Here is a 23,909-nt window from a genome sequence, read left to right as displayed (position 1 = left end):
AAATTATTGGGGCATGAGTAATGCCTCCCCGTGTTCAAGGCAGTACAGGCCAAAAAAAAAAAAAAGGGGGTTGTTGTTTTCAGAGGATACACAAATTGGATAAAGGGCTCTTCTGTTAAAAACTGGTGTCTAACTATTGTTGTTCACTGAATTTTGGGAACTATGTTGCGCTAAGAAATAATGAATTACTTTGTTGGCAGGCACCGTCATCAGTGTTTTATGGTTTTCGCCGTTTTTACAGTATGAAGGGTTTTGGCAGCACAATGAAGCCCGGAGCGTTTCCAGGCGTGCTCTCAGTGCCCTCACAGCTCTGCTCAAAGGCAGGCACTACTGTCACACAAAATGCATTGCCTTTGGTAAACATAAGTGTGCTTCTTACAATGTGTTACAATGAAATGATCCTGACTGTGCAGGATGAGAGAAACTTACAATGAAAACATTGATTTTGGTGAAAGTCAAGCAGTTGTTATGGGATGAGAAAAAGTCTGACAGACAATAAAAACTGAAAGGAAAATGTTCAAATTTGACAAATAGAGAGATACCTATCTCACCTGATTACCCACTGTCCATAGAAAGGGAAGGAGAGAAATGCCGAAGCATTGAATAGAAGAAAACGTTTACGGGTTAGAAGACTTCAGGGTTTAAATGATCGTGGCCCAAGTAAATGATAAATCACACAGAAAGCTACATAATAGGAACTATGACTAATATGTATAAGTAAAGGAATGAGCAGAAAATTAGTAGACAACAATCACACAATGTTAAAGCTGTGAGAGTCTGCAGCATTAAAAACAAACAGCTTGGGTTAAGTCTCACCATAGGCTTCTCGGTCTTGATGGACTTGACCTGCAGACATTCATCCTGTTTTGAGGTAGCATGGTTGTACTCCCTTTGGTCCGTATACCCACCCAGGGGCAGGTGCCCTGGGGACCGTCCCTGGCTGTTGCCCCCAGGCTCCCTGTGTTGGGGCGGAGGGCGCGGGTAATCTCCACGCTGCTTCTTTGTAACGTGCGCCTCTGGTCCGTGAACCGTCTTCACGTGCTTGCGTAAGGAGCTGGGGTCCGTGTAGCGTTTGGTGCAGCCTGGGATTTTGCACACGTACGGTTTCTGAGAGTGAAAGGAGAAGGACACGCTGTGAGAAACATGTTGCTTATTTGAAGCAGTGAGAACAACACGACCGTCTGAAATGTAGCATGTCAGTACCTCATTCGAGTGCGTGCGGTTCTGATGCTTGGCCCGATCTGAAGCGTTAGAAAAGGCCTTGTTGCAGCCTTCGTGCTCACACACGTAAGGTTTTTCTCCGGTGTGGGAACGTAAATGAGTCTTGAGGTTTTCCAGACGGGAGTAGGCCTTGGCACAGCCCTCAAACTGCAGGAAAGAGGAAGAGAACATCACTCATACATCCTGAATCCTGTGTAAGCGAGTTACATGTACAATTGAAAAACTTGTAATTAAATGCCGTAAATTGAGCCGCATCCTTACCGTGCACTTGTGGGGTTTTTCCCCAGTATGCCTGCGCATGTGAACCACCAGCATGTATTGAGCCTTGAAGGGCTTCTGCTCTCGAGAGCATTCCTCCCATCGACAAACAAACTCCTTCTTCTCCCCGTGGATGTGGTCATTGTTGATGTGCTGGAAAAAAAATACAACAACAGAACTTAAACCAGAGCCATCAATGGATTCTGTCTGTAAACAAGACTGGAGTAAGTGCACAATGTAATGGGACTCATTCACCAACCGCTCTCAGGACGACATTTGTTCTGAAAACCCATTTATACAGTTTTCAAGACGACATTCACCGACATTTTCTTATCTGGGATTTGAAGAAGCGCCAAACAACCCAGAGTACTGTATTTAGATTTATATGTCGGCAACTTATATTTCAAATTTGCAATGTTTAATCTGAACTGTAAAATGTTGATTTATATTTCTGTTAGGAAACAGTTTTCAAATGAAAGGGGATATTTGGACCTGGCTTTCCCAACCTTGGGGTCCTGACCTCACGTGGGGTCGTTTGGAATTCAAACGGGGTCGCTTGAAATTTGTATTTATTGATTAATAAAAAATATATTGTATATAAAAATACATCGGAAACAGGCTACTGTGAGCCAAAACATTTGCAGAGTCTCTGTCTATCATCCATTGTGTACTTAGACGCCAGAGGGCATTCATGTTTAGATTTTAAATTTGGGCATTCCCAACAACATTTGACTTTTCTATTTTGAATTTAATGTGACTTCTGTGTGCACACAGCCCTGCAGTCTCATGCCCTTATATGGACATTAAAGGGGCTTTTCGCTATGCTAATTAGGAACAACATGCGCAATCTTCCAGCTTATGAAGACATTACAAACATCAATTTCAGAACACAGGTGGGAAAAATTCTGCAGCTTTTGAACAGCTCCATGAATCTGCCTCAGACTTTTCTAAAGATCTTAAGAAGAAGTTTGAGAAAAAACACAGGAAGATATTGGTGAATGAGGTCGAATGTCACCTCGTCTTGAACTTCATCAGGAAATGTTTGCTGGATAGCATAAGCTGCAAATACTGATTTGCATTCCTTTAATCTATTACTTTTGTTGGTACGCCCTTTTTCTTGTTTATTTCCACCGTCACTCTTTAGGAATCTGCACAAACAAAGGGCAAACGCAGAGTCCTGTGTCTCAGGGTCCGATCCAAACAGGATTTTCAAATAAAACCCTGTCACTTCACATCACACTGGGCTCCTGCCCCCTCCATGACAAGTGCTGACAGTTATGCTGCCGTGGCAACTTCCAATCTGAGGCTTAGGAGGAAGATGAGATGAGGAGGGAGGTGAGGGAAAAAAAAAAGGGGGGCAAGAAATCAGAAGTTCAGTCGCAGCATCTGAAAAGTGAGGGCTTTACAAGTCCAGCCAAGCATTATATCTGTGAGCACCACCTTTTTTTTTTAATGTACCATCCTTTCCCTCTACCATCTTCTCTATCTGTCTCCTTCTTCTTTTCTCACTTACTATCTTGTTAAACCAGGTAAGTGGTGGATGTTACAGAGGAATGAGGAAGGCTAGGAGGGAAAAAGAAGCGTGCTGACTTAGAACCTCTGGGGACAAAGTCAACATCTGGCTGTCTTTCAGAGGCATCACTGTGGTGGCCTCTGAAGTGCCTTTCTGGGAGCAATTCAAACCCAGAGAGACAGACACAATATCCTGACCAAAAGAAACCTGTATTATTACATTCCTGAGCAGCAAAGAAGAGTCTTTTTTTTTTTTTTACCTTGAGGGGGAATGAAGAAGCAACAGGAGGAACGGAAGGGGGGGGGGGGGGGATAAACAGAGACTTTCAGCTGAATGCTCTGGGGAAGACGTGCTTTCTTTGAGCACTTACTCTCAAAATTGTTCGGCTTTAAACCATGCAGGACCAAAGTAAATAAAGAATCAAGGGTCAGTTCCCTTTAAGGCATGACTCTGCTCCGACAAAGGCATCTTTGTACCTTCCTTGTGCCCTGCCTGCAGGCCAGATCGTGACCCCCATAGAACCATGAACCGTGACCATGGCATCCACGAGGAACTGCTCTATTTTCAATCTTTCTTCCAAGACTTATTGACCCCAAGTCACTTCCACTGAACTCACACCCTCTATAGTCATAGCAAAGGAGGAGTATTGGAAAAATGAGTCAGTGTAGTAAGAGCAGGGAACAACAGCAAAAGCAAAAAGTACAATTGACACTAATATATCTGCAAAGGGCTTCCATTATTCTCACTTGACATTTTTTAATTTCAAAGTGACAAAACAAGACTAATTCCACAGAAAATGATTGGGGACTGGATGACCACAGACGTTAGTTAAGTTTCCCCCCCAAGATTGATCTCCAGCCGACCTCGGTCAGAGCCTCAGAAGAACCTGACTCGTCTTCTCTTTTTCTTCCTCTCTGTGAGGGAATCCCTGTGGCAAGCAATCGGTCTGTTGTGAGCAGCGTTCAATATCCCCGGGGCGCGAGAGCGATGAGAGCACGCTGCGGTGCTGGATCACGTGGGTGGTTGGCACAACACGAGCGCATGCACACACACACGGATACACACTCACACCCTGTTTGTACAAATGAAGGAGGCCGTTGACGGGCGTGATGCATGAGCCTCCGAGCTGACAAAGAGGGGGACAGACAGCACGGGGTGAGGGGCCGACGAGGAGCCTAATGGCATGATCTAATGGCAATTCTTATTGAATCAATAATCTCCATGCTGAGCAGACAGGCCCTGTTGGCCGGCTAAATCGACAAACAGGTGCTGATAGCAGCGGAGCGGCAGGTTATTCATCTTCCCCCTGCCAGCTTATCGGCCAACAACTGTAAAAACGCCACCAAGATGGATTTAGAGGAGAGTCGCGCGACAGGGAGCACTGGGGACGCGGACACGGGGGACACTGTGGGCCGTCTGTGACGTATGAGAGGTGCAAGCACGCACACACGCACACACACACACACACACACACACACACACACACACACACACACACACACACACACACTGTGGTTCAGGCCCCTGCTGCATGGCTGCATTGCTAAAACCTCCATAAACCTAATTTGCAGAAAAACACACAGTTTTACATTTAGGTTTAAAATAATAAAAAAGCCCTCCTTCTATGCAAATTCTGGAACCCACACATCTCTACACACATTACTATAACACACAGAATCCCACGTTTTTTTTTCTGGCAATTTACGAGCATTTGCCCACTTCAGTATCCATCTCCACGTCTCCTTATCAAACCCTCTCTGGGACGTAGTCCTCATGCATTAGAATGCAAGCGTGCATGAAAAGAGGGCCTGTTTACAAGGCAATTTCACTAAGCTGTGGGACCCGCAACACCGTTTAGCTTTATCAAACATCGCCTAATAAATCATATGCTCTTTTGTGATGTCAGTTGCTGAAGTGCTTTGTGTAAAGGGGGGGGGGGGGGGAAGGGAGCATGAAAAAAAAAGGCAAAAGAAGGGAGGTAAGGGAGGAGGGAGGAAGTTAAAGAGGGAAAAATTGAGCGAGCGAGGAAAGGAGGGAGGAGGAGAGTGAGTGAGTGAGCGAGCAGGGGGCAGGGAGCTAGAATTGGCATGTGTAATTCAGCGCAGTCTTTTCATCTTAGAGTAAGATACTCTTGACAGATAAGGAGCCTAATCCTTCTCCTGATCAAAAAAAATCTGCATTTTACCAATTAAAAGCCGTTGCCGGCAGCCAGAGAGGGGGGCTGCCTTCAGACTGCGCCCGCGTTTATCTCGCTTTAACACCAGGGAGGCGCACAGCAGCCGCCTCAACAAGGCTGCACACGGGGAGAGCCAGCTGCCCCCCCCCATCACAGCGCCACCTATGTAGATGACCTGGAACAGGATGGTAGACTGTGGTGGGTGGGACAGGCCTGATGAGCTGTGAGAGAACACACACAAACAGACCACCAACCCCAGTCAGACTGCCTTCATGTATCTGTCTCTTACAAGGCTAACAGTTCAACAAAATCACTTTAAAGCTCCTGTGAGGAGTTTTTATGTGGTTATGAAACCGACTGAAATCAACAGTGATGCCTTTGTACGACTTATGAAAGCAAACGATTCCATCAGCGACAACACTGAGCATTTCTAGATCGTGATTTTTAAAGCCTGTAAGCTCTGCTGCGGGGGTAGATGTCAGAGGAGACTTTTTACAGCAGCCTGAAGAAACAGCCTTCATTTTCCACAGCAAAAAGAAATCACATTTAGTTAATAGAAAGCAGGATGAGATTTCTTTTTTATAAAACACTACCTAAGCATGTACAGGACAAGATTACTAAAGAGACAAGATGTCCACAGGGGGCGCCAAAAGCGACACTAACCAGAAGTGAGGAGCTTTAAATCAAAACAGTAAAGTGATTTGTTTAATGAAGAGGCGTCAAACAATTAATATACTACTTCATTTTACAAATGTATGTTTTGAAAATCTAATTTAACCCCCACATAGTACTACATGATACTATGTTTTGTCCTCCCTTATCTTACAACTCCACAGCTTTTCTTCAAAGTCTTTAATACTGGGAAATATTGCTTACATACATTTTTTTCATCATACCAGGGCACTAAAAATGCATCTCTCCCTTGTAGATTACTGTGAAGTGAAGTCTCAGCATTAGATCCCTGAGAAAATAAAAGATTGTTGAGTAAGACCATATTAGGGAATTATTGGAGTGTGGGGTTGGCATCTCTGGCGACACAACCAGAGGGAAAAAAAAAAAAGGACCACTTCAAGAGAGACATTAAAGAAGCCACCAGGCCTTATCTTTAAAAGTACTCGCTCCGAGGGGAAAGAGGGGAGGGGGAAGAAAATGAAAGAGAAAATGAGTGAGGGAGAGGTTTATGCCCAAAAATGGGGGAAGCAAAAGAATGTGGAGCTGTGCTGTGAGAGGGCGAGATGGAGAGGTACAGGGAGTTGAAATGTAACAAATGAAATAAATACAGCAAAAGAAAAATTGACACCCGCCTCGCTTCTGCTGACTGGGTAGGCCAGATAAGTGAGCTAAATTGCGTAGATCTGATGTTTATCTTATCGGCGGCACCGAGAGCGCTTAAGCGCAGATGATAAAGGAACGCTGTGGCACGTCATGGTGAGAGCACGTTGGAGGGTGTAGAAATATGCATGAAGAGCGCGGCAGGAGTGCTTTTGAACAAGGTGGAACGCGATGAGGGTGGTGTGAAGGCTTAATTCTAAAATTAGGCCAACCACAAAGGGAAAGACGTGTTCAGATCAGTGCCACTGCTACTTTCAATACTTCAAATAAACACCGACTTAATGACGTAGGTCGTCAACCCGGCAGTCAGGTTTTTAAGACTTGTATAAATCTTTGTGTAAACTTTATTCAAAGGCTGGTGGTTAACCAAACAAGGAGAAACTGGTGTTTTTTCTCTTATCATGTTTTTTCCCCCCCAAAGCTATTTCAAAAGACAAGTACAGGGGGAAGGGACGCTCCATTGTTTGGTTGTATGGAACCCCCCCCCCACACACTATCCCCATCCCCAAACCCCTCCCAGTGTGCGAGGAGAGCCACTGTGGTCCAAATACTGTACTTATCCTATTACTGAGGGGGGTGGGGGTGCGGAGAGATAAGAGCATTTTCTCGTCCGCGCTTCTGAATTAGAGGGCAGGGACTCTGTAGGCGAGGACTTTTATTGGCATCTCTCTGCATATCTGCAATGTGCATAGAAAATGAGAAATAAAATGCAATATCAGAAAGTCAAATGCGAGGGGGGGAAAGAAAAAAAACAATTCCATGATGGAAAAAATGAGAAACTAATAAGGATTTTGCCGCCGATCTGATAATAAGTGCAGCTTGGCAAGGTTGAAGCGGTATGAGAGGACATTGTTTCGTTGCTCTGACGGCCACCTGGTGCAACTACAGTAAGAGGGGGAGAATGTGAGCGAGCTTTTGCTCAGTCCCCCCCGTCCCCCCCCCGTCCCCCTCCTCCCCCTCCTCCTGCGCCACCTTTACTCATCTCACCTCCTGAAACAGGGGCAAGAAGTTGTCAAGATCCTCAACCTTTGAGCCGAGCCCTTCAAACACTGGAGGCAGCCCATTCCGCGCTGAGGATATCAATTATAGATAGGGGTTACCACCGCGGCAGAGGATTGCAATGTCAAGACGGCAAATAGACAGCTGTGAAGAGCTGAGGATCTTTCTATCAGATGTGTTGTGATGTGTGTTTCATGTGTGTGTGTGTGTGTACGCTCCAGCATCCCTTGTTCAGGGCATCATATTGGTGTATTTTCACCACTCTCTCCAACTTCAGTGCTCTCTGTTTGCAGACCGAGGGTGATGGGTTCACAGGCCACAACAGAGCAGCAGAGCTAATAGCGTCAGTGTAAGTAGCCCTATAGTGGAGGAGGGCACAGTCCATAATATCATTCATATTTAGCTTAACGGTGACCCCTCTGGCGCAATAAGATGAGAGCCATCCATCTCCCGGGCTGTGTGAGAGTTGTGATAACAGCCAGGAGGAGGAGGGACCGACCAGTGTTGTACACGAAGCTCACACCCTGACTCTGGGAAGGCTTAACCCGCCCAAATCAGTTAGCCCCCGTTCAGCTTTTTTTGAGCCCATTACCAGCGTCCCTGGACCCAATCAGGCATCCAGCAGCAGTATCAGTCGACGCCTGCAGCTCTGGACTCCACTGTGCTGGAAGTCGCTGCTGTGCGGACACGCAGGCTGGAGTTGAGGCCTAGCGGGAGGTTTTGTGTTTTTGCTACAGCGGCAGCTAAAGTTGCTGTGATCAACAAAGCTTGAGGAAAGAAACACTGAAAAACTATCACAGCATAGAACTAAAAGACTTTGAATGCTGTTTATCTCCTTTGTTGCTATTGGTAACCATAATAGTATTGCTGTGTAGGCTACTGTTTTAATGAAAGCCAATTGTTTGTGTGTGAAGCTAATACATTTTGCTAACCAATTTGTGCTTTGGCTAGCCTACCCTATAGGCTACCACATTTTTGGCTAACTCCGAGGTATTTCTGACTTTTTATTGGTAGCACCACAACATCGTTACAGAGGGGATTTATAGCCTTCATTACGTCTTTCTTAACTGTGAAAAGTTATGTTCTAAATGCTCCTATATTAGCTTACAGGAAATCTTGATATTGAAATATCTTAAGCTGCTTTTTTGGAGTTTCCACAGAAGAGAAAAACTTTGAGCAGCTCATGTGGACATTCAAATCCCCGTGCAGGAGTTAGACTTGAAGTAGCTTGTATCAACGTTTTCTAATGACAAAGAACATTTTAGCTTCTGTGCTACTTACTTGTACTAGCTGCTCCTGCGTGTCAAACTCGCGGCAGCAGTTCTCCCAATGGCAGTTTGTCTCGTAAACCACCTCCGGCTCCTGTTTGTTCTCATCCTTGTCCCCTTCCTCTTTCACCAGGGTCATCCCATCAGGATGGTCCTGAGTCAAATCAGTGGAAAAAGTTCTGCTTTAATAAACACATGAATGGAAATAAATATAGACTATTTAAGGCTTGATATTTAAGTGTATAAGTTAAGTTCGTCTCCCTCACATCTGTCCCTCCGAATTTGTCATAACATTTAATTTTTTTTGCACCACCCTGCTGGTTTACATGAAAGGCTTAGTGAAAAATGATTTGGTTACAGGTCTCAGCCACGGTGCCCCTGTGAGTCTGGCCTTGTTTGGCTGCCTGGGAGAAAAGTCTGGAGAGCGGAAATGTAGCGCTGAAAGCCCCTCTCTGTACCTGCGGGGTTGTTATACGGCAGCACTGGGCCAGTATTTGAGGAATCTAACCCCCTTTTCCTGTTGTAGGTTGCTCTATTAGCTCAGACATATTTCACTGTCACAGTTTTGTGGCTGAGTGGAGCAAGAGAGAGCTGGTGTGGGCTCATTCAGGAGAGCTTCCACCACATCTGCTGCTGTTCCAATATTCATCCAATTTTTTCTTCTGCAGATGCAAACACATAACTCTTATCATATTTCTCTTTCATTTTTTTTCCAGCCACCTACAATTTCTATTACACACACACACACACAAAAACTAAATAAAAAAACAATTTCCTCCCTGCTTCACAAAGATCAATGAATTGTTTCGCTACAGAAAAAGGAACTGATAAGAGCCGTGTGGGAAACGTACACCCACGAGCAGCCAGGTAAACAAATACAAACTGTGGCTGCTAAGCTTGTCTGTTGTTGCAGCCGTCTTGGCCCCTGACCAGACATTATATAGGCTTCCTATTCTAGAGGGAAATATCAAAATAGTGTTTGCAAGACGTGTGGACGGCTACTGAATATTCTATGGAGTCTGCAACAAACACATACACACATATAATAAAGCTGCAACTGCAGGTGATCCTCACCTGTACGCTCACTGCTCCTGGGCTCGGCAGATCTTCCTCTGGTTTCATTTTGGAGCGTTTGTGGTGCATGGGGTCTCCTGTGCTGCTCACTGCAGATTCACTTGTTGGTTTGGTCTGAAGACACAGAAAATATTTCTAAATTCCCAGCTTCGTTTTTGACAATATGCAGATGATTCCATTTTATACCTTGCTTATTATTTCACATGTAGTCCTCTGTAAAAGCATTAAAAATGCATGTGCTGCTTATAAGTCTCTCAATCATTTGCCTAATCAAACAGAAGAAACTACTCTGGCTGCGCCGTAATGATTTCTGTGCTCTCAGTCACAGGCAAGAGCTTTAAATATACAAATGAAAAACAGTGCAATTCACGGTATCACATTAGCTCTTCTAATCACAGCAATTAAAACAAACTCATGGACCAATTCAATGAACCATTAACTGAACCAGAGTATGACCTAACTTTGGCCCTGCCTTAAGTTCACCCTTGGGGGAAATCTTGTTGCAACGCAAGCTCGCAAAATATAAAACAATTTACAAGCAAATCCTGCAAAGTTTGGTCTTTGTTCTTGAAAACTTTCACGTCAAGTTTGGGATTTACTGACATGACATTTGGGAGTTTAAGCAACACTCTCAGTTTTCTATGAATTGTAAGAGTCTCTTTTTTCAAACTTTTCTGCTGACATGAGATTCATCTGTTTCCCCAAAGCAATCTTCTTTCTATTCAGGAGAAGAAAAAGACAATTTTGGCTATTTGAGTGTGGCCTCATACCCAATAGCATAAATTCAAGCATTGGTAAGCAGTAGGGAGGCGGTGTAATAAACATTGAATATTTACTTCAAGTGTCGGCCCGCACATACAGTAAGGACTGTGGAAGGAGAGAAAAAGCCCCTTTGGATCCATCCATCCATGTCAATATTTCCTCTCTATATCCGTGTTCTCTCTCTTGTGATTAATGGAGTCAGCAGTGGGATTCTATGCTAACAAGCCCCTTGTTGTTTGCTGCAGGCACGTTCTGCAGCGTGCTCGGCAGTCTTAAAAAAACAAGAGACAACACAAGTAGGAGGAAGCTCCCAGGAGAGGAGCATGTGGAAGGGGGGTCCTGCCTGTACCACGTTAGCTCGCTGCGTTACTCTGAGATGTGGCTGGCATCCGACGACGCCATCTATTACCCGTGATGATGAATCGCACCGGCACACGCGGGCTGCTCTCACCTGTGAAGAGTCGTTGGAGAGGGTTGAGCGCTCGCTGGCGCTGAGCCCCGAGGGGGGGATGCCGGGCACGGGCCTCTGGGTGGCAAAGGCCGGTGATGGGTGGATGAGGGGCGGGCTGTGGCCGAAAGCAGAGCCCACGAGGCCCGGTTGGCGGCCCATGAGCTGCTGGTGCACGTGCAGAGCCACAGGCGTCGGTGGGTAGGCGAAGCTTAATGCTGGGCTAAAGAGAGCAGACAGAAGGAAAGGTTGACCAGTCATATTGGGGGAAATAATAATACAACTTCACTTCAACATTAGTTGAAATGACAATGAGGCACAAAAAGGGGGAAAGACAGTGAATAAATGGATTATTCTGGATAGTTCTTCTTCCCTGAGGACAATCTGACAGGAGATGGTGTGGTAATGCTGGAACCATGGGACTACAGGCAAATCCCTGCCAATGAATGTTCAGCTTGTTAACACACTGTGAATTATCGGGCGGTCTGTGTAAGGCAGTATGTCATTCTTCCACTGGGCAAATGATGCAGATGATAAACCGACAGGAGTGTGTCGTATAGCCATGTAAATAAAGCTAAATTAATTCCCTGTTTCAGAGTCCGTTTATTTACCCTCAACCCTGAGCTAACTTTGTTTATCCTCTAAATCCCCAGAAGCCCACCAAAACCCTCCTCTGGGGTCTGTGTTAACCACAGGTGAACCAGCGGATAAACACACATCTGTGTGGCTCCACATTCATCCTGCGCTCTGACGCCTCGCTCTCGCTGCGACCCATACGTCTGCTGATCTTATTACGAGCCGAGTGGAAATCAATGGGCCGAGACACATTTGGGGGCCTATCCGCTTGTCATATCACTCATCAGTCTGTTGGCCCGGGCCATTCGGCTCCTGTCACCAGGACAGTGGCCGAGCGAGCGGCGTGATTGATCAGGCTCTTCTTACAGATCGCTGATCAATGGCTGTGGGTGGGGCCATGGATCTTTCCTCGTACACTTTCTCTTCGCTTCTTTTGCTTCCCCCCTTTTTCGCTCGCTGTTTGTACTGGGGCGTGATGTATGTGATGTTTGGTGAGGTGTACCTGCAGGATGACTGACACAAGCCGCCGGGGAGGCAGGCTGACTGGCTGGCTGGGAGATCGTCACCCACACGGGGGTTTGATACGAACAATACACACAAACACTCTGATTCCCTCACCACATACTTTCTTCCTCTCTCACGCCATATACAACTTAAAGCGTTTTAGCACGGCAACAACATGGTGCCTTCCTTATGGGTTTTGCATCAAAATTGGGAAAATACCAATCAGTGATATCAGAAAAACTACTGACATCATTCAGGGATAAATGATGAATAAAAACAGAATAAAACGCCGATGCGGTTACCTGATGGCGCCGGCAGAGAGGTGGCCGTAGGAGCCGCTGGTGGAGGAGCTGGAGCGGGAGTTGTTGAGCATGGTGACGAGGGAGTTGGGTGAGTTTCGTATCATGGTCTGCAGGTCGAAGCTGTGCTCGGAGAGCGGCGAGATGGGCAGAGGGCGCTTCCTGCTGGGCCGCGATGGCAGCCTCGGGCTCGAGAAGCGAGAATCTGAAGGAGGAGGAAAAAAAGAGTGAGGCACTGGAAAAGTAAAAAGGTTTAAATAACGTGTGTACAACTGTAAACGAAACAGTTTTTATTCTGTTGATCTGGAGGAGAGCGTCTGCTAAATCTTCACATTGGTTACAGACGAGAGCAGAGCGGTGATTTTGTGTTTGACTTCATCCAAACTCTAACCTAATCTAACCCCAACAGATGACACTTTTGTCAATCATCATACAAAGGGCTCGTCTGAATGAGTGTTCGGCTGTCACTTGATGCACTGCTTGCATTTCATCGCTGAGAAAACATGCCTTTTATGTTGGAGAAATGCTCTGACGGTGTATGGTAATATTTAATCAAGTCCAATTTGACTCGTTATTCAAATGCAATCAAATGTGTTGACTGGAAGTACTAAAAAGGGGGTTTGAAAAGGTAAAAGGCGGAATCGGCGGAATGCATTCTCTGTGCGCATACAATGAGCCACGGGGAGAGATTAAAACATGACTTTTGTTGTCTTTTCACATGGAGATGTCACAAACAAGACAGGGAAAAACAGAGGGAGATGGAAGGAGGGGAGAAAGAAAGAAAGCGCTGAGGGGATGTCGTGCTTTGTGCGTGAACTGACACAATGACTTTGTGACTCAAGACTTGGAAATAAAACATTTTGAGTTATTTGATAAAAGGCGAACAAAACCAGCTTACGCAGCCCCGATAACCCCCCTCCGTATTTACGTCCCCCACAATCCATCCATCTCCCGAAACGTAAATGCTCCATCTCTCGTCTGACACATCCAGCGATTACAGAGCGCTCCATTCACATGGTAATCAGAGTGTGTGGATGGGAATGTGTGTGTGTGTGTGTGGATGCAGCAGTGGTGTTCTGGCATACGTAGGCCTGAGTTTCCTCTGCTGCATGAAGCTGTATGGAGAGCAACACCCCCTTTACGTCGTCATTGTATGGAAAATATGCCTTTTTTGTGTGCGTTAGTGTCGCTGGTGTCGGAGGGGAGGACGACATATAAGCCTACAAATCCCTGAGCGCACACACGTTTGTTAAAAACAGTGTAGTATGAATGTTACACCCCTCGACACGTTTCATTTTTCACTGTGTCATTCAGCTAACGAATAAACCTGAGAGGAGAAAAACATCTTTTATTCTCTTTTTGGACGAGTTCAACCTCAACAATTTGAAACACCTGACACTTTGAAAAAAACCCAAAAAAAACAAGCCGACTCCACCACAGCATGTAAGAGAGGGAAGCCAGGGCCAGAGTCCCACTACTGCAAAGCCTCATGGGAGTTGTGTTTATTAATGCACAGCCCAAATGATAAATCGGTCAACCGTTGGAGGGGATGGAGGGGGGACAGAGAGAGAGGAGCGTCCCGGCTCGTCGCAGGACTGTCCCTCTAATTTCCTCTTGATTTATGGATGGGACGGCCGGTTACGTGCCGCGTCATTAATTCTCGTGGTCGGGGAGGCTTTCAGACAGAACAGACTGACGGCGTTAAGAAATATAAAAGGCCGGCTTCAAAAGTGAAGTTGAACCTTTGCTGACACACCTCGGGCCACCTGAGAGCGACGGGGTTTTATACTACCCAGAATGATCGTTTTTTTTTGCAACAGAAAACTTGTAATGGTAATTAAATTAATCAAATAATAAATCTGGACCTAAATTAAAGACATTCCTCTATTATTTATTATTTTCTTTATATGTTTTATACTTAAACATTTGACGCCACTTTTTGATCATTGAAATGTTTTAAAAAAAACTGATTCTGAATGGATTCAGTTATTGGCTTTCTGTGGAAATTAAACCTCATAAGGTTTTCTTAAAAAAACTACAACTCCCTTATGGAAAAAAAAACACCTGAATATCACAAAACAATGCAAAATATGTGTTTTTGCATTTTGGAATCATTTGCTTTTCTGCAGTGTGATGAGTGAAGACGCATTAAATCCCACTTTTTTCCGTATGTTTTCCATTTTTTGCCTGTTTGTGAATCATGCAGAAAATGTCTTTCCAGTCATTCGATCAATTATCAACATTAAAGAAAGATTTCTGCTGTTCAAATTGTTACTTAAAGAGAGCCTATTTATGAGAAAAACATCCGATTAGTGGAATAAATAGCGTAGAAATGTAAAGTTCACTTATAAATAGCGCCAACACAGACTTCAGTGTTGTGATCTGAGAGAGTTATGGCACTAATTAGGCTGTGCGAACATAGACAATAGCCCATTAAAGCAGGAAAAGGCAGGACAGGCTCATTGTGTCATTAGCACTGCTCTCACTGAAGCTAATTACACTGATGTGAAAAAGACTCAAACAGCCGCAGTAACGTAGTAGCCCAGATTATCAGCACAAGCCTCTTGATAGTCTCTTCTTTGTATGTGTGGTTTTTTTTTTTTCTTTCTCAAATCCAACAAAGCTTTAGAGTGTTAATTTCTCTGGCGTTGGAACACACATTGTTGAAACGCTACGAGTTATTACCAGCAATGATCACAGGCGTTTTTTTTGTTTTTTTAAAAAGTGAGGAGCATCGCATCTCCTCTCAAATATGGCCCTAATTGTTTTGTTTCAGTCTATTAATCTTAAAAAGTGACACAGAAGAAAGGATTTCTCCGGTGATGAATGGCGGGACATTCCAATTCCCACTTAATAGCAATTAATTTTCTGATACCCGCACAAGTTTGGCTAGTTTTAATTAGTTTGTTCAGAGGAATCGGGGGAACTTCACCCCGGATTTCCATGAAAGCGGCGTCTGCCTGACTAAATACATTCTCATCAAAGGGAGCGGGGGTGAGGCTGCGCGACCTTTTTAAGATTCACTGTGCGTTTAATTTCCTATTTACACTTTAAAATAACTCATTAGCATAAGTCCTCTGCACACAGTCCTGAGCCCAACACATTAAGACAAAAGCTCATTTAAATCGTGTCACAGCCAAAGTTGCAGGTCCCTCCTCGCCGCGACGGAGCTGCAGCTTCTTCTATAAATAGAACAAGATAGGTGAATTGTCAAGGTGCATTTTAGAGGTGCAATTCCCTCTGGGGCCACCCATGCTATAATCTGCTGCAGGAATGCACTCATAACACTTAACTGTGGAATCCCAGCAGGCGAAGACTTGGTGAGTTTATTTTTTATCTATTGAGCTCCATGAGGATCAAAAATGTAGTTCTTTCACTTGTTCAATTTGATTTTTTTTGGGGCCTTTTTGTTTATAGATAGACATTTGAAGCGAGACGGGATGTGCTAGCAGGAGAGAGTGGACATGCAGCAAAGGGCCGATGCCCGGATTCGAACCCACGGCTGCTGCAACGAGGACTACAGCCTCTGTACATGGGGAATGCACCACAACCGCTTTTTTTCCTGAAACTTTTCTTTTCACAAAATTTCCTTAACATCATTTATTTTAATCATTATATAAATATATCTTGTGAATGATACTTATTGATTTTTTTTTTTTATTTAAAGGTGGCTGAAATAATCGATGTGCATCTAAATGTTTAATAAAACAGAAAGAATAATTCACCCCGATATATTCTGTTGCCAAAACCTTTTTCCGTTTTCTATGTGTTGCAATCTTGATTTTTTTTTTCAGACAAAATATTTGGGATCATGTGTTCTTTTACAGGCATAAGTATCTAAAAAAAAAGGTAAAAGTACTTCATCACTGTAGTAATAATTGTCTCAGGTATCCGTTCTTGTGTACCAATATTTCAGATTTTTTTCCCACTCATTTTTCTGTAATTTATGACTTTAGTTTCATATAAATTAGATGAATCAGTGTCTTTGCTTCTGCTGAAAGACTCTGTTCTTCTTCTTCTTAAGTAAATGATGTGTTAACATTTGTAACCCCTGTTTGTGACTTTAGACTCTTCGAATTCTTCTTACAATTAAAAACAGGCTGTTTTTTTTTCAGGATTGAAAACAGGGGTGATTTTGTTGCTGCAGCTCATGAGAAGTCAGACATATATAGTGAAATACATTTCATTGGAATCAGCCTCTTGAATTTCAGAAAAGCTGAGCCCCCCACATTGGTGTCAAAAATTAACTTACATATTTTTTGGTTTGGAAGAATACTCCAAAGGTCTGTTAGTCTTGCACTTTAGTACAGCTGATCCTGGATCAGTTATGGAGAGTGTAAATGTAAAATTTAAGAGCCAAATGAACCATCCCAGCTCAAACCTGATGAGATACTAAGAATGCACAGGAGTGTGTCATGAACTGTGTGAGGTCAGTGAGGACTTACTCTCCATGGCCTGCAGGTACTCCATGTGCAGGGCGCTGGCACTGCTGGCGCCGGCTGTGGACGCCACAGAGGGGAGCAGGTCGGTGGCGTAGGGGCTACGGTGGCCTGCGAGCAGAGCCATCTGGTGGTAGTACTCTGCTGTGGTTAGGCCTGTGTGAGGGGCTGGAGGAAGAGGAGGAGAGGGATTCAGTCAGAGTGGAGCACAAATGTAAAGGTATAAGATTGAGTATTGGAAGAAGAGAAAAGAAAAAGAATTAGGCAGTGGGAAAAACTCGACAGGCCGAGCACCTGTGCTGCATTACAAACCTGAGTTCATTTACATCAGATGCTAATCAGCTCAGCAGAACAGTAATGAGCACATTAGCAACACCCTCAAGTTTAGCAAAACAGCTGCACGGGGAGCATCACCTGAAGTGGAGAGCCTCACTAGGGATTACCGAGTGCTTGCTCAGAGATTACAGTGAGTGTGCATTAGTGTTTGATTGATGCATTCACACCGGGCACGGCAGAACTGATCGTCTTACAATACATTTCTTAAACAGCCTTTTCTCTTCTTCTCCCTGTTCCTTGATCACTTTAGAGAGAGTGTTTATACGTTTATATGTGTGTGTGTGTGTGTGTGTGTGTGTGGTAAGAGTATGTGGGCTGACACATCTTTTGCCAGAGATTCTGCTTGTGTGTTGTTACATATCAGGGCTGCAGTGTGCAGATATGCAACCTGCTCCTTTAAACTGCGTTTGCAAACAAAAGGCCTAAATCTCTCCAGATATATCTCCATGCATAAAGATGCAGCGGACGATTCTGCCACTTTCTTTTTTTCTCTCTCTTTCTCTCTAAATGCCTCTTTTTTTTTTCCCAAGTCATTCCGTTAGCTGTTTCATCTTGTAAGTCCTTGAACCATAGCCTAAAAATAAAGATCTGGTGGTGGGCTTCCTTATGCAAATATTCAAAGAGGGAAAAAAAAGCACAAATTTACAGTTTGGTTTTAGATGCAAATCTAGAATCATTTACAGCAGATTATTTTTTTATTTGTTGTCTGCCAAGTCGGCACTTCACAAAATAAGATTGCAACAATTAATACTTGATTGTTCTTTCATTCATTTCTGCAGAAAAATACTTTTTTTTTTTTAGGAGGCGCAATTAAATGTTTGAAAGTCAAAGCTGAAATCTTAAAGTTGCAAATTATGTCTCATCAGAATTCAGAAACCAAAAGGTACTAAATTGCACATAAAAGATCATTTGTGCTGCATGTGAAAACAAAAGGGATGCCTACGTCTGCCCAGATATATCTGCATGCATAAAGATGCAGCAAACGATTGCTTCTCTTTTCCAAGTCGGCCCCTCAGTTATTTCTTTCCGTAAGTCCTTGAACCGGAGCCTAAAAATAAACATCTGGTGGTGGGCTTCCTTATGCAAATATTCAAAGAAAGAGAGAAGGAAAAGACTAACACTGTGGTTTTGGATGCAAATATAGAATCAGTTGAGACTCACAGAGTGCTGCGGATCGTTTTTCCCCCTTATTGAGGAAATAAAGAGAAAATAAAGAAAGAAACAGTGTATGAGGAGATTTCCTCTTAAGGCTGGCCTGCACGCCTGCAATATGCATCCATGATTGGTTGAATGAATGTAAGAACATTTCTAAATTAATTCGATCTGGGTATTATGTCTTCAGTAGAAGGGGGGGAGTTTCTTAATTGTCTCCAGTGTTCCGCCTTAGCTTTGCTTTTGCATTCAACCATAATGTGGCCCATTCAGGATCCACACGGAAAAAAAAAAGGGGCTTTGCGGAATTTCTAAATCAGAAATGCTGGCATCAGAGTGCGATGCTGGGGGCAAAAAAAAAAAAAAAAAAAGTGGGGAGGGCGGCGGGGTTGGATGGCTGTCAGTGTGGCACTCGACTTGGAAAAAGGCAGCGAGTTGCCTCAGGACTCTGTGAGCCAACGGGTGCTCCTTCAGCATTACAATAGGATCAGGGGCGAGCCTACCTCTGAACCTCGTCTCGCAGAGAAAAAGAGGGGAGACGAGTGAGGGAGGGGGGCACAAAAAGAGAAAAAAAAGCAAATGTGTGGCAGCAAGAGGGTGGCACTAAATCCCACCCACTTTAAATCTCCATTAGATTCTGTTAATTAATTCATCATTATTCAAATGTACTTTTGCTTTGGAGAAGAAAAAAAATGCATACTGAAGCAGGAGTCTCCCTGTAAGCGTGGTGATATACTAACAACACAAAGGCTGATGGGTTAATTAATCACCGGATTGATTAAAGGAGTAATTAGGTGCCTCATTCACAATTCACAGCATTATGAAGTGAAAGGCGGGGGGGGGGGGGGGGGGGGGGATCATGTGGTAGGTTGAAGGAACTATTTTGATTCAAACCAAGCCGAAGCTGGTGCACATTAAGTTGCGGTAATGGAAAATTGGAGGGTTTAGAGTTTGAGCCGGAGTAGATACTTCCTGTTCATGAATGTTGGAGAGCAGGAGAGAGGGATGAGTGAAGCTGCCAGCAGAGACTCGACTTTTCTTTACTTAGAAACAGCTTCTCACAGACGTGGATGAGACGAAGTGGAGGGAGCTGGTTTAAAGGAAGTGCCCCTACTATCTGCCCCCCTTCAGGAAGACACTTCAACACGAGGTGAGGAGCTAAAGTGGGTCTCTAACGCTGCAGCTGCTGAAAGATCGCTGATGACAGGAGGGGCCGTATAAAGCCATCTGACCTTTCCACACCTTTGGAGTGAACGGAGCTTTCAGCCATTTCTCCTTTCTTTTTTAAGAATAATGTTTTAGCCTTTTGTGTCTTTATTGTAGATGCCACACACTCTCTCTCTCTAAATCAGAGAGAGAGAGAGAGAGCGGGGAATGACATGCGGGAAAGGAGCCACAGGTCGGATTCGAACCTGGGGCCGCCCGCTTGGAGGACTATGGCCACGTTACATGGGACGTGCACACTAACCACTACTAGTTAGATAATAGTGACTTTTCTAAAAGTGATTCTTTCACGCACTGGAGAAGAATCACAGAATTGTAGAAAGCTTTTATTTTTGTGTGTGCTAAGAACTAAACAAACATCAATAATGAACTCATCATTTTTGTAATTTAACTTTTTGTCAAACTGATAAATCATCTTCCTAGTTCAGCTTTTTACTTGTTATTAAAATTGAATCTTGAAAACATTGTCATTTATCATCACTGACCTTCTTAAACCGTGTCAGATTTATTTCTAATTAAGCTGGCTTCAGTGTGTCTGCTTTAATTGATATCTCGGTCTGAATCCACCTTTCGGATCCCCAGGGGAAAGAAGCTCCCTGTAGGAAACCATAACAACGTGCACCTCCACCCCCAACCCTGAACTTGGATCCACCCCCCAACCCCAACCCCAACCCCCCTAGGGTGTGCTGGTTGTAACTGTACGTGACCCTGCCGCTCACTGATGCATCCTCCTGAGGTCTGTGACATGACTCACAGATCAAAAGGATTAGCCTCCCCTCCAACCTGCACCCCCACCCGCACACAAAGATCACACCGCACTCATAACACTCCCATCCACCGGCTCCCTCGCCCAGATAAGACCTCCCACCCCACCTCCCCCCCCCTACCCCCGGTCTTAATAGAGATGGATCTTGTTGCCTCTCACCTGACCTCCTCTGATCTCTAAGAGAAATTAAACTCATACAGGGAATCAGGATCCGTCCTATAGCAATCAAAGCTCCCTAATCAATTACAAAATATCATTCTTAGAGGTCCACTGAGGGTTTGTTATCAATTTCCTCTGTGCTGGGGTCATGTGCAGGTGTGTGTGTTTGTGCACGTTTCTCTTTATTCACCATCTGCAGGGCTGAGGCCCCGGGTGGCCGACAGAACCGAGATGGAGGGGCTGCTGTGGAGCGAGCGGATGTAGTCCATGTACGGGTTGATGTAGGGGTGCGGAGGGTGAAAGGGCGACTCCGCCCCCACGGAGGGGTTCCGCTGGGGCGAGATCCGGATGAGGGAGATGTCGGAGAAAGCTGGACTGCCCGCCAGTGATGGAGGTCTGCAGAGTCACACGGAGGGGAGAAGAGAGGGAGAAGATGAGTCCATGTTTTAAACGTTTCAACTTAAAGAAGACTTCAGAAATCATATGCATTAGGAGAAGAACATGATGTGATTACTCTGAACAATTCTGCTAATAAGATTCCTTTATGGAGGATAATCTTGGCCATTTTTTTTCTTCGTTAAATATATATATATTTTTTTATTGTACCAAAAGCAAACATCATTTTTACATGGAGTTGCACAATCAATTCATACCCACAAAAAGAGGTGAGCTGCATGTGTGAACACAAATGGCCACGTTTTTCTCCCCAACTTCACCCAGCTTTTTTTCCAGCCAACCACCTTGTAAAATGTCAGTGTGAAGTGTGAATAGCAGATTTCGACACAAGTACCACCTCTGGTTAGGCAAATAACCAATCATAGTTAAGGAATTTGGGGATGGCCAATAAGATTTCAAGGGGGGGGGGGGGGGGGGGGCAATGCCACCCCCTCTGGACATGCCCCTGCTCTAGACAGGAAGTTGATCAAGAATAGAACAATGTTGTCCTAAATTTTAAGCTTTCTGGGAAACTGTGTTTTGAGAGAAAATGTTGGGAAAATATTATTCAGCGTGTCTGTGGTCAAGCCAAGCTCCAAGATTTAACATGATTTCTATTCATAAACAAAGAAAAGTAAGGGGAGGACTTGGAGGAAAGAAAGCGACACTATTTATATCGTGTTCTCTGAAAATCAGAATGTGTTGCATGAATCCAACAATTGGTCATTCTTCACTGCAGACATACTGCCATTGGCTTTGAATGGCAAGGAATCAAGGTTTTTCTTTGCACATTTTCTTGCACAGTATTGGCAACAAATTTGCTCTTCTTTTTGTTTCCATTGACTCACATTTAAAAACAACAGCAGATAATCAAAAAACAGTCTAAATATCTTTTTTGCATGACCTAAACCTTTTGAAGTTTGAAACCAGATAAGTCATGAGATGTGGACGATGATCCTGTGTCATTCAGATTGTGTAAACACAACATCAGTTGACTTTCTACAGCAACATCATGTTCATTGGATTTGGAGCCTGGTTGGACTCTGACCGTCCAAACTTTCCTCCCGTGGGTGTGCAGCCAGTGGCAGAGCCAGACAAAACGGACTGTGACACTATCTCTCTGCCTCCATCTGCGAGGCGGAGAGAGCAGAGCGCTGCATTCCAACTGCTCCCTACGCAGACATTTCCTCAGATCAAAGGCAGCTTTCACCACTGCGTCTTAATCAGAGGGAAACGTTAGACCGAGCTCACCGCCGGCCAGCGCCAGACAAGCAACACTACACCGCTGAAACTGAAACCCCGTACAGAATTGCACATGACAAGTGCAATGTTGTACAAAATCCACCGGCAAGTCTCACACAAGATGCACAATCTCTCCTTTAAATAGAACGCCGCACTCTCAGGCTTTTTCTTCTTATCGGCCTGAATTGTCGCCATAGTTTGAGATGAGAAATAAAGTTAGGGACAATCCAGAAAACTTCTCATGTGCCGAAGATGAACTAATTTGTCTCCCTTCTTATAATTGGCTAGGAGGGCTCGGTAACTTCATAATGATGGCCTTCTCCACAAAGGCCGTCCCCTGAGGATGAGGAGAAATCCACATATCAGCCAGACATTAACAGGCTCAGAGATTAGACTGAATTAGCCCCTCCACTTCTCTGAGGCTCCCTGGTGGACCAGTCTACTGTGACAAAAGACCCCAGGAGGAGGAGAGGACGGGCGAGGGAGGGAGGGAGGGAGGGAGAGGAAAAGTGAGGGTTTAAGAGGGAGGTGGAGAGGTGGAAAGGGGGTGGGAAAAGATGAGAGAAAAATGAAGGGGAAAAAAAAAAAAAAGAGTGAAAGACCTGGCCCCGGAGTTTGTCTGGCAGTGACCTTGAGCAAGGCCAGGGGAGCGGAACAGCCCAATTACGACCTCCGCCCCTTCCCCTGATCCCCAACCGGCCCTGCCGTCCCTCCACTTCACAGCCCCCCTAATGAAAGAGCTCAGGCCGGGCAAATAATGAGCACTGAGGAGCGGAAACAACACTCACACATTCACACACATGAGGACAGAGAGAAACACACAGACATGTGTGTACACAGGAATTCACACTTATAAACTTCAGCGGTCTTTCTGTAATGAGCCCAAAGGGGTTACGGGAAGATCTTAACGGCTTTCACCACGTTAAAGTGTGCGACAACACGTCCCAGTGATGCTGAGGCAGGCGTACGTGAGGAAGTCCTCCGAGGAATCTCAGCCTCATTGTACAAAGTGTGCAAAGGTGACCCGCTGAGGGATCATGGTCATGGGATTTTCTGTTTCCAAACCCGCATTCGATTGGTGTGATTCCGCACGTCTCCAGTCACCAGATCCACCAGAGATAGTTTGACTCCCTCCACGCCTCGCAAGCAAAGCTGAGGGCAAACGGCGGTCCTTCAAAACAGGTGTGTGACCGAGTGTGTTAACGATAAGCAAGTCGTGCGCCCACACGCCACCATTTACATGCCTCATTTAAACAGATCACAACACAGCTGCAGATGTGACGCTTTGGCACTTTGATGTCACATGGCTGACCTCGCAAGAAAACACACACGTACACAAACTCACACGTACACACACTTTTATTCAGCAGCACATGCACCAAGGGCAAACTCAAAAATAACCTGCTCAGCTATTGGTAACAGAGAGAACAAAAGAGAGAAACAGTATAGAATAAAAATCTTGATATTCCCAGATGTATTTTCCATTTGAAGAATATGGAAACAAAATATCCTAATGGCCTTGCAACGGCTGTGTACAAAGTTGACAGACATTTTCGATTTAGAATCGAAGCCCCAGAAGGAAAGGTTGTGTGACTTTTTTCCCCTCGTCTGGCCCTCCTCATGCCGGCTAGAGGAGAGCCAGACGCCCACTCCGGCTGCCCTGACACTGATTAACCCTGTCATGCGTTGGCTGCATCTCCTTACACTGACCCTGGCTAAATGCCTC

The 23,909-nt window shown here is 44.7% G+C and overlaps 1 protein-coding gene across 1 annotated transcript in view; it reads right to left on the bottom strand.

The window, feature by feature from the left end:
* Positions 1 to 23,909, bottom strand: part of gli3 (GLI family zinc finger 3) — a 101,508-nt gene that overhangs the window by 5,568 nt on the left and 72,031 nt on the right. The window contains exons 5-13 of the mRNA XM_061064418.1: positions 20,697 to 20,902; positions 16,876 to 17,037; positions 12,434 to 12,635; positions 11,055 to 11,274; positions 9,842 to 9,955; positions 8,781 to 8,921; positions 1,483 to 1,632; positions 1,204 to 1,368; positions 817 to 1,107 (exon numbers count right to left, since the gene is read on the bottom strand). Of these exons, the coding sequence (XP_060920401.1) occupies positions 817 to 1,107; positions 1,204 to 1,368; positions 1,483 to 1,632; positions 8,781 to 8,921; positions 9,842 to 9,955; positions 11,055 to 11,274; positions 12,434 to 12,635; positions 16,876 to 17,037; positions 20,697 to 20,902 (1,651 nt within the window). The remainder of the gene's footprint in view (positions 1 to 816; positions 1,108 to 1,203; positions 1,369 to 1,482; positions 1,633 to 8,780; positions 8,922 to 9,841; positions 9,956 to 11,054; positions 11,275 to 12,433; positions 12,636 to 16,875; positions 17,038 to 20,696; positions 20,903 to 23,909) is intronic.

Source organism: Labrus mixtus, chromosome 19 (assembly GCF_963584025.1).
Source record: "Labrus mixtus chromosome 19, fLabMix1.1, whole genome shotgun sequence".
Classification (NCBI taxonomy): domain Eukaryota; kingdom Metazoa; phylum Chordata; class Actinopteri; order Labriformes; family Labridae; genus Labrus; species Labrus mixtus.
This window is presented reverse-complemented; position numbering and strand designations above follow the sequence as displayed.